The 12323-nt window shown below is 38.2% G+C and overlaps 3 protein-coding genes across 3 annotated transcripts; 1 reads left to right on the plus strand and 2 right to left on the minus strand.

Annotated features, from left to right (window-relative positions):
• LOC311301908 (zinc finger BED domain-containing protein 4) lies at positions 1 to 3536 on the minus strand. The gene is made up of 2 exons (XM_084427317.1): positions 3015 to 3536; positions 1 to 2635 (listed from the first exon to the last, which is right to left on the minus strand). The coding sequence occupies exons 1-2, from the start codon at positions 3162 to 3164 to the stop codon at positions 893 to 895; spliced, it is 1893 nt and encodes a 630-aa protein (XP_084283443.1). The 5' UTR covers positions 3165 to 3536; the 3' UTR covers positions 1 to 892.
• A 574-nt stretch (positions 3537 to 4110) lies between these two features.
• On the minus strand, positions 4111 to 8028 carry vma22 (vacuolar ATPase assembly factor VMA22). Its single transcript, XM_084427318.1, has 5 exons — positions 7741 to 8028; positions 7508 to 7611; positions 7316 to 7419; positions 4855 to 5022; positions 4111 to 4619 (listed from the first exon to the last, which is right to left on the minus strand). The coding sequence occupies exons 1-5, from the start codon at positions 7855 to 7857 to the stop codon at positions 4489 to 4491; spliced, it is 624 nt and encodes a 207-aa protein (XP_084283444.1). The 5' UTR covers positions 7858 to 8028; the 3' UTR covers positions 4111 to 4488.
• Positions 8029 to 9122: 1094 nt separating this feature from the next.
• Positions 9123 to 11840, plus strand: ebp (EBP cholestenol delta-isomerase). The gene is made up of 5 exons (XM_084427319.1): positions 9123 to 9310; positions 9480 to 9786; positions 11019 to 11055; positions 11133 to 11263; positions 11401 to 11840. Exons 2-5 carry the CDS (start codon positions 9480 to 9482, stop codon positions 11622 to 11624), a joined length of 699 nt encoding a protein of 232 aa, XP_084283445.1. The 5' UTR covers positions 9123 to 9310; the 3' UTR covers positions 11625 to 11840.
• The last annotated feature ends 483 nt before the right edge of the window (positions 11841 to 12323 follow it).

Below are 12323 nucleotides of genomic sequence, written 5' to 3' on the forward strand. Positions count from 1 at the left end.
AGGTTTGATAAAACACTTTTTACTGAAATGGAAGTGTCTTTTTCACACAAAAAGTCTTTAACACACACCAACTCCTCTTGATATCCCACAGGCTTGATTTTTCTCCATTCAGCTCTGTAAGATAGAAGAGACTACAGTCCACCATCAGTGTTCGCCAATTTCTCATATTCCTGAAATGTAATTATTTTCAATTACTGAACCTGCCTGCAGCTTTCTAGGGGGTAGGTTTTGTACACAAAGAACCCCACACAAAAAGCTTGTCAGATATACTGTATGTATACTCTGTTTGACCAATTCTTTCCTTAAATAAATATAAAGCTAACTAATATACATAAAATGTTTAATAATGTTTTGCTGGAAATGTAACACTTTTTCTTACAGGTGTTCTGAGAAAGCATTTGGCTGCAAGAACTGTTTTCTGGGGTTCTATAACATGCTGATGGAAGGAGAATTATTATATAAATGTTTGACAATGAATCAAGTGTGCACTGTACTTATCTGATCCTGTTGCATTTTGGGGGAGTGAAAGTTAGTACACAGAACTGCAATCTGCAGTCTGCAAAAAAGGCAACGAGCATCTGATTAGGAGTAAAGATTTAATAGGTTAACACTATATAATAACTTTCATTACATATATATGAACGTTTGAAAATTATTATACATTTTTACCCATAATAAGTTAATTTTATATCATTTAAGTCTAGCCTTTTGAACAAAAAAAAAAAAAAAAAAAAAAAGGGAATTATTTTCTGACAAATGTATGTTGCTTCCTTTTGGGTAATTCTACAGTATTTATAGTGAGATACATATCAGGCACAATCCCCGTTTTGCATTTTTGAGGTGTTTGGTTTGATATCAGTAAAAAGAAAATTCTGTAAAGCTCTCTTTGCAGTTAGGACCAAAGTATCCTATAGTTAGCCTTCAAGTAAATCAGAGTGTCCAAGTTTTTGGGCAGGAATCTGCTTTGTTCTGGTCTGAGAGTCTTGCTAACCAGGTTAAATATCTGGTCCACTGATGTGGTTGTTGCTGGCACGGTAAAAACTTTCTTGGCTACTTGTGAGAGCAATGGGAAATCGATGGACTTGCGCTTCCAGTATTGTAGTGGATCCTCATCTGTGGGTTCTTCGTGGAGATATGTGGACAGCTCCTGCTCCACTGTCTTGGCCTGGGCGGTTGGCCGCTGCTTAATGAAAGAGAACAGCTTACAGCGTTTGGACGGTGACGGCTGGGCCTCTGAGTGATGTTCTAGTGGACTCAAAGGAGTATGCTTTCCAACTTCTTCCAGCAGCACCTGTTTGTGCCAGTCGCTGTCACTGCTCCAGGACAACTTGAACTGTGGGTCCAGGGTGGTGGCGGTTACGTAAAGAGGGTCCTCAAGAATGCCTGCCAGTCTGCGGTCCAGAGCTTGAGACAATCCCATCACGATCGCAGAGCACTGGTGAGTTACGACCTCAGCCAGGTGCTTGCGCAGACCCAAAACACAGGGCAGGCCTAGGCTGATGGACACGTGCTTGTCTCCTTGTACCATGTCTGAGGCCTCTTCGAAAGGCTCCAACACTTCAACCAGCTCCCGCAGCACCGCTTTTTCTAAGTTACCGAGAACTAGGTCATTTCTATCCACAATGTCTTCAAGAAAATCCATTGACTCCACCATTTGGCGCAATATCTTTAACTGAGCGTTCCACTTGTCCATGGATGAGGGTCTTTGCCAATTTGTTGAGGTATTGGAGCCAAACACTTGGACAAGTTTTTCAGGAGCCACTGTAGCAATTACGTAGTTATAGAGGTGGGCTGCTTTGCTTAGAGGAAGTGATATCTGAGGGGAAGCGCAAACTCCTTCTTTAACACACTGAGCTAGTAATCGAGCAAAACAGTCTATCCTACTTCGACCAAGACAATGATCTAAAGACTTGCAGTTCTCGTTGTTGCTGATGGCTTCTCCTGCTCCAGGCTTTTCATCGCTACAATCTTCCTCCCCTTCCTCATCTTCTTCACCGTTTCCAATGAGATTGAACCCAGGAAGACGAAAAGGAGATCTGTTTTCACAAGGCGAAAGGTCAGCGACGACTCTGAACACTTTTCCAGACACACCATAGGATTCAGAGATCTCATCAAATTCGCTGAGCATTTGCTGAGTGTTGCTGTGGTCTGTTAGCGGTAAGCAAGCCAAAAGAGCGGATCTAATGTGCCAGTCTGCGTTTATGAAGTGGCAAGTCACTCCAAGATACCCAGCACCCACAAAGCTGCTTCTCCACAGGTCAAGGGTCACGCTGCAGGACTCTGCTCCTTTTAGAGCCTGTTTGGCTGCTAGTTGCACTTGGGAGACATAGGCTGGCAGGAGCTGCTGCTGTATGTAATGGCATGGTACCGGTATGTATCGGGGCTCCAGGAGCTGAAGAAGCTCACGGAAGCCCTCATATTCAACTATCTGTGTCGGCTGCAGGTCTCGGATGATCATCTTGGCGATGGCTTCCGAGATGAGGGATTGCCGAGGATCACTGTAGTCAAACTTGTTCATCCCAGGACTGCTTTGAGAGATCACTCGACCACTTGGTGGGCCAGTACAATTCTGCATTGCCTCTCTTTTCACATCTTTCTTCCTCACAAACTCATCGTACATGGCCTGATGTTTGCGCTGTGGATGTGACATGATTATATACAGGTAAAATACATGTAGAACCCAATATATAAAACACATAAAATATGTAAACACACACACAAACAGAATATTAAGGGTTCCCACACTTTCTGGGGGACTTTGTAATAATCTTTTTTTCTTTTTCAAATTGCACAAAGCACATTTGATCAAAATACTGTATGCTATTAATTATATTTTTTTTATAAGACTTTTTACCAGGAAGTTTTTATTTATTTATTCGTATTAATCTTAAAAATTCCATTTCTGTGGGGACTCTGAATAGTGCATTAAAAGTGCTCATGCATAGATGGGTAAACATCTCATTTGTCTCGTTATTAGATACAAAACACTGTTACATACCAAAATTAACCCTTACCTTTAAATGTGTAACAAAGTTAGAAGTAACTGTCCGTTTAGCCTGAATCCTTGTGCCGCAAGCCTTGCAGTTAGATTCAATTTTGCCATTTTCTCCCTCACAGACGATATTGAAATAATCCAGAATGGAGACCCTAGATTTTGACGCCATCAGTGATCTTGTTATCTTCCACGATATGAACAATACCGTAAGAATAACACCGAATAAAAATGAAAACAATCTGATGTGCTCTTTTGTTTTCCGAAATATCAGTCTAGCTTTGGGATTCAATAGCCTCGTCTCAGCATTGAGATAAAAGCATAGTAATCTGACCAAGATAGCGCCGTGTTCACCTGGTCTGACACTGATCGCATCGTCCTATCGTTGTGAAAATGTCTTCTCGGATACACGTCTCAATAAAAACATTACACACGTCCCTCAGATCTGCGGGAGAGAGCAAATTATGTATTTTGCCCGGTGTCAGCTCCGATCGTAAACATCGCTATCCGCTAGCAGCTCTTTTGAGATGAACACCAGGAAGTAGACGGCTAATGGACAATTTATTTATTTATTTATCATTCCGCCTCTATTTGTCTGTTTTGATTCTATTCGTGAACAGGCACCCACAACTTGATAATAGGGTAATGAAGTAACCACAATAAAGGACGGTCTTATATTCTTCGTTTTGTACATAACGTTAACGTTACGCCAATTGAATGCAGTGATTTATTATAATCTTACTGTAGCTAAAACAGGCACGAAGGCGAGGACGCGCCTGATACTTCTGCTCGTGCACGTTCACAACGTCTTATGTTGTTGTTATTGTTTTTAGGTTTCAGCAGGAATTTTTGATGACAAGAAAATGTTTCTTTGTAACTTAGGTGCTGGGTAGAAGAATTACACTTAACACGATTACTAAATGGTTTGCTGATTGGCTTCCTTTCAGGTAAGCGCAGTTTATGGCTTGCATGACACAGAAAACGTTCTCTCTAATAGAAACATAATGAAACTAATGGATTTTCCACCTTTTACAACTGTTTCCCAACTTTAAAGGAAACAAAGGACATTTACTATGAAATTTAATTATCTGACAGGTATGATTCAGCCACATAGAAACTGCTAGAACAATTACTTTATTTACTGATGTAGATGTAGACTAAAATAACTGAAATTATCTGATAACAGCATACAATAAAGGCAGTTGTTATAGTTATTGCATTTTGGATGAAATGTTCGAGCAGAGCAGGTTCTAAAACCAGAACAAAATCAAATCTGCAGTAAATATATACATTTATATTTTTTCTGGTTTCAACTGCATTACTGCTCAAAATCTAACATGGTTCATCAAACATTTTTATTAGGTAAACTATTTTATACAATAAGAGTGATTTCAACATAGCAAAATTGTTCTAAGAACTAAGGGCTATATATGGTTAATAAAAAATAAAAAAAATCAATAAATAAAGATTATAGATGAACATAATTAAGGTCACTGTTATTCCTCTTTTATTTCTGGTTGAGTCTTCTCTGTCTTCTCTTGTTTCTCCTTCACCTGGGCCTGCATCTCTTTCCTTGTAGCAAGTATTTCACTTTGTAGGGATGCAATTTCAGCTGAGAGAGTGATGACTGGGGGAAAGAAAATGTGCTTTAGTTACATAAAGTGTTAACAGTTAAATAAACCCAAAATACAAGAAATAACATTTCCCAAAAAACAAACAAAATTGTGCTGAAATAAAACTTCAAATTTAAGCCACACAGCAAATGTGCAGCAAAGCACAATATTTTAATATAATGCACAGGGATCAAATCAAATATAGCATAAGCAAGCCATAGTTATAGAAGACATCACAAAAGAGCTCACCCTCTTTAAAAGCAGACTGAGCTTGTTTCAGACTTTGTGGTACAAGGATCCCAAACCACTTCAAAGGTTCTCTGTGCTCTGGTGTGGATGATTCTGCCGTTGTTTTTACTTGAGGGTCTTCCTCCTCTTTAACCCCCTTTTGTTTGGTATTTATTCGCCTCCTAAGACCTGAAATATTCAATGATCTTGTCACAAATCATACAATTCCTCATTACAGTTGTAGGTCCCTAAATGTATCATATAAATGGTATGGTAAAAAAAAATCTGTGGAAAGACTCTAAATAAATACAAAATTATTATGTTTAAGGGATAGTTTACCCAAACATAAAAATTCTGTCAGTAATTACTCACCCTCATGTCGTTCCAAACCCACAAGACTTTCGTTCATCTTCGAAACACAAATGGAGATATTTTTTATGACATCTGAGCGATTTCTGTCCCTCCATTAACAGCTAGGCAACTACCACTTTGACACTTCAAAAAGCTCATAAAAAGACTATATAAACATTGATCAGCGAACATAAACAGAAGCTCAACCGATCCTGCTTGCCGCCACGAGAACAAACCTCTGCGTGACACACAAGAATGAACCTCATTTGTTCTTGAGGAAGCTCAAACTGTTGTGTAACACACGAGAATGAAGCTCGTTGGTTCTTACAGAAGCTCAAACATGCTGCATAACACGAGAATGAACCTCAGTGGTTCTTGTTGAAGCTCAAACGTGCTGCGTAACACAAGGATGAACCTCATTGGTTCTCGCACGTTAAAGGGTTAGTTCACCCAAAAATGAATATTCTGTCAGTAATTACTCACCCTCATGTTGTTCCAACCCCGTAAGACTTTCGTTTAACTTTCGGAACACAAATTAAGATATTTTTGATTAAATCTGAGAGCTGGCTCACTCCTCCATAGGCTTCTCTGTAATTGAAACTTGCCGACCCAGAAAGTTAGTAAAGACAATGTGAGCCTCTGAGTGAGTTCACGTAGTGTAACAGCGCAGCGCTTCTGGGTTGTACGTCAGAACGTAGGCTCACTATTGGCTGACGCTGGTCATGTGTGTGATGCTGGCCAATAGTGAGCCTACGTTCTGACGTACAACACAGAAGCGCAGCGCTGTTACACTACGTGAACTCACTCAGAGGCCCACACAGAAGAAAATGAATAGTTGAATAAAGTCGTTATTTTGGGGGGGTTTTTGCACACAAAAAGATTTCTCGTCGCTTGATAAACTTATGGTTGAGCCACTGTAGTCACTTGGACTATTTTAAACATTGACTTTACTATCTTTCTGGGCCGGCAAGTTTCAATTACAGAGAAGCCTATGGAGGAGTGAGACAGCTCTCAGGTTTAATCAAAAATATCTTAATTTGTGTTCCGAAGATGAACGCTCTTTCATCAATGCTCTTTATGTCGGTCTGAGTCAAACATCCCTTTCACGCCTGCAACTTGTACAAAATGCTGCTGCACGCTTTTTAACAAGTACACCTAGAAGAGCACATATTACTCCAGTCTTATTTACTCTGCACTGGCTTCCAGTGCGTTTTAGAATTGATTTAAAGATTTTATTGTTTGTTTTTAAAGCTCTGAATGGGTTAGCCCCCGAGTACTTATCTGAGCTTTTAACTTTGGGTGGACAAAATCGGCGGCTGCGGTCTTCGGATCAACGAATTTTACAGGTTCCTAAGTCGAGGTATACAAAGTGGGGCGATAGGGCCTTTGCTGTAGCTGGCCCTAAACTTTGGAACAAGCTCCCACCTGACATGCGTACTATAACAGATGTTGTCCTTTTTAAAGCAAAACTTAAAACTTATTTGTTTAAAAAGGCTTTTGATATGCAGTAGCTGTGTAACATTTATGCTTCATGTTTTCTTTTAACATTTTTCTTTTTTTTTCTTTGAATGTTGTGTTGTTTGGATGTTGCGATATTTGCACCATGTGAAGCACTTTGGACACCTGGTGGCTGCTGTAAAGTGCTATAGAAATAAAGTTTGATTTGATTTGATGAACGAAAGTCTTACGGGGTTGGAACGACATGAGGGTGAGTAATTACTGAAAGAATTTTCATTTTTGGGTGAGCTAACCCTTTAAGTAATGCTTGAGCTTCCATTTCCACAACTGACGTGTGAGTTAATGAATGTTTAGCTATATAAATAAAAGCCTAAATTCAATCTGTTTAGCGTATAAAGCGATTATGTCTCTTCAGAAAATTTTAAACCACTCAATTCATATGGATTAGTTTTACAATCTTTTTCTGAGATTTTTGAAGCATCAAAGTGTCAGTTGCGTAGCGGTCTATGGAGGGACAGAAATTACTCAAATTTCATGAAAAAATATCTTCTTTGTGTTTCAAAGATGAACAAAAGTGTTATGGGGAACAACATGAGGGTCAGTAGTTAATTACAGAATTTTCATTTTTGGGTGAGCTAACCCTTTCATTTACAAGTCAGCAAGTCATGCCTACCCGTCTCTTTCGCACCAATGTCTTCTACTGTGTTATTTTTCGGTTCTTCTGTTTTATCTTTTCTTCTCTCACATTTGAACTCAGCTGTTCCACCTTCCAACAAGCTGTTATTAAGGCAAGCACATAGATCTATATAAATAATTAAGACTTATGCACAAGCTAATATTTAAATGCATATGATGACATACGGACCTGGCTTCAACGTGAACAAGCGGCTCCATCTCACTAGCGTACTGCAGAGCGGATACTTGCTTATTTCCCATTGAATAACGTGTCTTGGCAATAGAAAACCATCCCTGTGTAACAAAATTAAGGGAATTATATTCAGAATAAATACAAATGAAAATGTTTTGTGTACAACACGCAACTAAAAAGGTTTGATTCCATCCATTAAATTTGTAATCAAGTGTAATTGCACGTTTCACCTCTTCTATAAGGGAATTGAGTTTATGTCGCTTCTCCTCAAGAGCCTCGAGCTGGTCCATGAAAAGCAGCAACTGTTCGTCCAAACGAAGATGGTGATCAGCACGCATTTCTGTCATTTTATTCGACTAGACAGAGAATAGAAAACAAACGACTTAATAAAGAATCAGAGATGTAGCTATTCCGGTTGAACGCTATCAGTGAGATGTTTAGAAGCTTTACCGGTCATGTGACAAGAAGTCACATGACATCAGTTCGATTTGTTACGTTGAGATTGCGTAGGTTAGTATGATTTCTGTGAATACCATGGTGAAAACCATTATACTTTACAGAATTTTTATTATTTGTTTGTGCTCTCTGATTAAATCATTATTCAAGCACGTATATAATTTACACAAAATATTACCCAAACGATTGAGTTGTAATTAATATTCACCCAGTGTGTTTTGTGTGTAATCTTAATTTGCTGAATATCTCGTTTGAAAATATCTAGTTTTTTGTTTTGTTTTGTTTTGTTTTGTTTTTGTAATCGTGCATACGATATTCACGGCAAAAAAAAAAAAAAAAAACTTTCCTTCCCATACCGGGAGTCGAACCCGGGCCGCCTGGGTGAAAACCAGGAATCCTAACCGCTAGACCATATGGGAGATATACACTGCGTCGAGAGCAGGCAATTTAAAGCAACATGTATATGCACAAGCTTCTAAATAAAATGTGTATTTGTCATTGTGACCGACATTCGTTTTCATTCTTTCAATATCGTATCCAGCGTTGCAAAAGTCAGTGATTAAACTTAAAGCTCAAAGGCAGACGGTCACATTATTTTCACTAGCCACTCTAAAGATGCAAACATGCTGCGTTGTTGTATGATGGTAAATCGTTGAGTTAGTACTAAAAATAATAGTTGGCAAAAAAAGGTAGTGTTCTCGTGTATCACCAAAATAAAAATTGGAAACCACTGACATAGAAAACTGAATACACGATAGTGCATAAGTATTGAAGCCCAATTCCTCCACACACAATCACCACCTCCGGTAGCTCGCCGTGATCGTATAGTGGTTAGTACTCTGCGTTGTGGCCGCAGCAACCCCGGTTCGAATCCGGGTCACGGCAGGGAAGAGTCCCTATCACGGCTTAGGAGTGTGATTTTTTTCCATCTATTGTAAGCTTCACTTTGTCATGTCTCGTTTTACCTAAAAATTAAAAAAACAAAACGTATTCATTCACAAAATGTGCATTTCACGAGCATACACTATTCGCAGTCAGATGTGACGACATGCATGTTCCGAGGAGATCGTCCAACTGCAAGCCTTGTAAATATGACGAGGGGTTGTTCCTCCCACAGAGGCTAATGGTGATTGGGTAGCGAGAATCACGTGGGCTTACAGTAGGATGTGACTCGGTGGCGCGATGTTTCTGCAATTTGATTATGTAGTTCCATAGAGCACATATTAACACGGTTCATTTCCGCGTTCTCCAGCTCCAAGAGGACACTTATATGCAACATAGAGAGCATATTTTCAAACGCGGTAAATAATCACATTTCTAGGATATTCCACAACTCATCACAAAGTAAGTACAGACATATCTAGCCAAATGGATTGTATTATGTTACTGCCACGTTATCTGGTGCAAACATGTAGCCTACCTTCGAGATTAAGGAGTTAGTTTTTATGATGCTACTATTTATAAATTTTGTCTCATAAAGGTTTTTTTCCCCCCCTTTCATCCACCTTTCCAGATGTTGAAGGAAGCAGAAACTATAAATCATCCCTATTGGCCACGCAACCTGTCTATTCCCAACTATGTGGCGAATGACCGTTCAATGTCAGAGATTCTCATATTCCTGTTCTCTGTGTCTGGGATACTGCTGCTTGCCACCTGGTCATTGACTGGGCGTAAGGTGGCTGGGAGCAGGCTTAGCGGAGGGAGAAGGTTAGCTCTGTGCTGGTTCACTGTGTGTGGCTTCATCCACGGAGTCATCGAGGGATGGTTCTCTTTATACTACACTATCATTCCTGAAGACCAGAGTTTCCTTTCTCAACTGTGTGAGTGAGGTTCAAAGTCTATTTCACTTAATATATCATTAGTATGTTTTGAGATAATACTTTGAAACTTTTTCCTCAATGTCTCGTGAACATTATCATTACAAAGACCTAAATTTTCCATACACAGTCCAAGAATTGTGAACAGTCCTGAGATCTGAGTTCAAGTCCCCTCCTGGAAAGTTCGTATTTACGAGTTGTGAAGTCCTAATGTCGTCTTTACATGCTATCGGAAATGTCCTACTTCCCACTTAAGTCATGATTACAAGCTTGTCATGTTCAAGTGCCCTGATGTCAGAAAGATTAGGAATCATGGAGGACACCAGGTTTATTCTTGTCTGTTTCTTGGGGAAATCTTATTAAAGCCAACATTTTTTGAAGATATTTAATTCTTAATAAAATGTAGTGTCCCATTCGTTGACAGCGGTATAAACATTCACTGCGCTTTCTACATAGTCAGCTTGCCTACATTTTGGGAATTTAGGTTAAATACAGGCTATTTTCGCTGTGTATAAAACATACAATATGCATCAAATGATTATTCATATATATAGTGCATATATGCACTATTTTAACGTCAATACAAGTTAATGTAGCTAAAGAATAGCAGTCACAGCATCAATCTTTCTCCCCTCCCCGTTAAATTAATCTAACTTGGGTATAAAATTGGTCTCAGAGATTCCCAGTAGTAAATACAACTTGATTTACTAGAAAACTAGGATTTCCTTCTAGAAACCTCATTTTTACGGTAGCACGTAAAGGTGACGTAATTACGACGTTAGGTGTTGGTCGGAGCAAGATGGTATAAAGCTCGTTTCCGCCACTGAATAAAAAATAAAAAAGGTAATTGCAACTTTTTTCTCACAATTGCAAGATATAAACTCGCAATTCTGACTTCTTTTCTCACAATTGTGAATTATACGTGAACTTGCAATTGTGAGAAAAGTCAGAGTTTATATCTCGCAATTCTGACTTTTATTGCGAGATAAAATGTTTTTTACTCTGTCAAATTGAATCGTTATGTATTATTTTGTCATTTTAATTATAAATCGAATTTATAATTATAAAAATATGTTGTATTTTGTAAATAAAATTTGATCGTTTTATTGTAAATTAACAAAAAGTAATTCCACAACAAATTTACCAGACGCTGCATATATTGCATCTAGTTTGCAGTCTCCCACTCACATTATTTATACGTTTGAATACTGAAAATGCTTTTTCATCCTATATAGGGAAAGAATATTCCAAAGGAGACAGCAGATATGCAATGTAAGTTAAACACGTATTAAAAATGAGTCTATAGATTGCATTATACCTAAACTTCTTTTATGGGATCTTCTTTTCAGAGCGGATAATTTCACCGTTAGTATGGAGACAGTGACCGCGTGCCTGTGGGGTCCTTTCAGCATATGGATTGTTCTGGCCTTCCTTTTTAACCATTCTTACAGATTTGTCCTGCAGCTCATCGTATCTCTAGGTAAGACATGTGTCCTCCTACTGCATATGGAATTTTAAATATTTATGATATAGTTATTTATTCCACATCTTGTCAACTTGAGAAACAATGTGTGTTAAGAGGGAACAATTCAGTCTAACATTCAACATTACTTGCAGGTCAGCTGTATGGTGCAGTCCTCTACTTCTTCACTGAACACAGAGATGGATATATTCACAGCGAATATGGTCACCCCATCTATTTCTGGTTCTACTTTGTGTTTATGAATATTTTGTGGATTGTCATACCTCTCATTCTTATAGCAGACTCGTGGTGTCAGCTATCTACCTGTCAATCCATGTTTGATAAAGCAGCACAAAAAGGGAAGTCTAAAAGAAGCTAGACCAGTAGAAAATAGAAGGAACATGGAAAAGAACTGAAATTCTGTACAGTTCTTGATAACATCTACAATATGTTGAGATATATTTTAATTATGTAATTTTATATTACAGTGATTCACTACTAGAAGAAAATTGAAAAAGCGTGAAGTGTAATGTGTCATATTCATTACATTAATGAAAATATGATGTTGATTAAATGCTCATAATACTGTTCCACCAGGGTTGCGTCATATTTATCTCTGTTTTTAAAACAGTTGCACTATATCGATTCTTTCTGCTTGGGTGCCTTTCTTTATGTTCTGTTGATCCAATTCTGCTCATATCACTGTCACCTGGCTGGTCACTTTTCAAGAGCCACACAAAATGAGAGCGGGTGCCTAAAATAAGGGGTACAGCTTTTTATCATTCTACAATGAACAATTTAATCTTCTTCGAATATGAAATATATTTGATTTTATTATATATCCATCAATTAATACACAATTGCCTTGTGTTGGCTTTGTGGAGATATATATATATATATATATATATATATATATATATATATATATATATATATATACATACATATATATATAAAACACAACATAAGAGTTTGTAGAATAATGATGAAATAAAAAAATTTAAGAATCAAAATGCCGAAACCCGGGATCGAACCAGGGACCTTTAGATCTTCAGTCTAACGCTCTCCCAACTGAGCT

This window comes from Rutilus rutilus (genome assembly GCF_951802725.1).
Source record: "Rutilus rutilus genome assembly, chromosome: 13".
Taxonomy (NCBI): Eukaryota; Metazoa; Chordata; class Actinopteri; order Cypriniformes; family Leuciscidae; genus Rutilus; species Rutilus rutilus.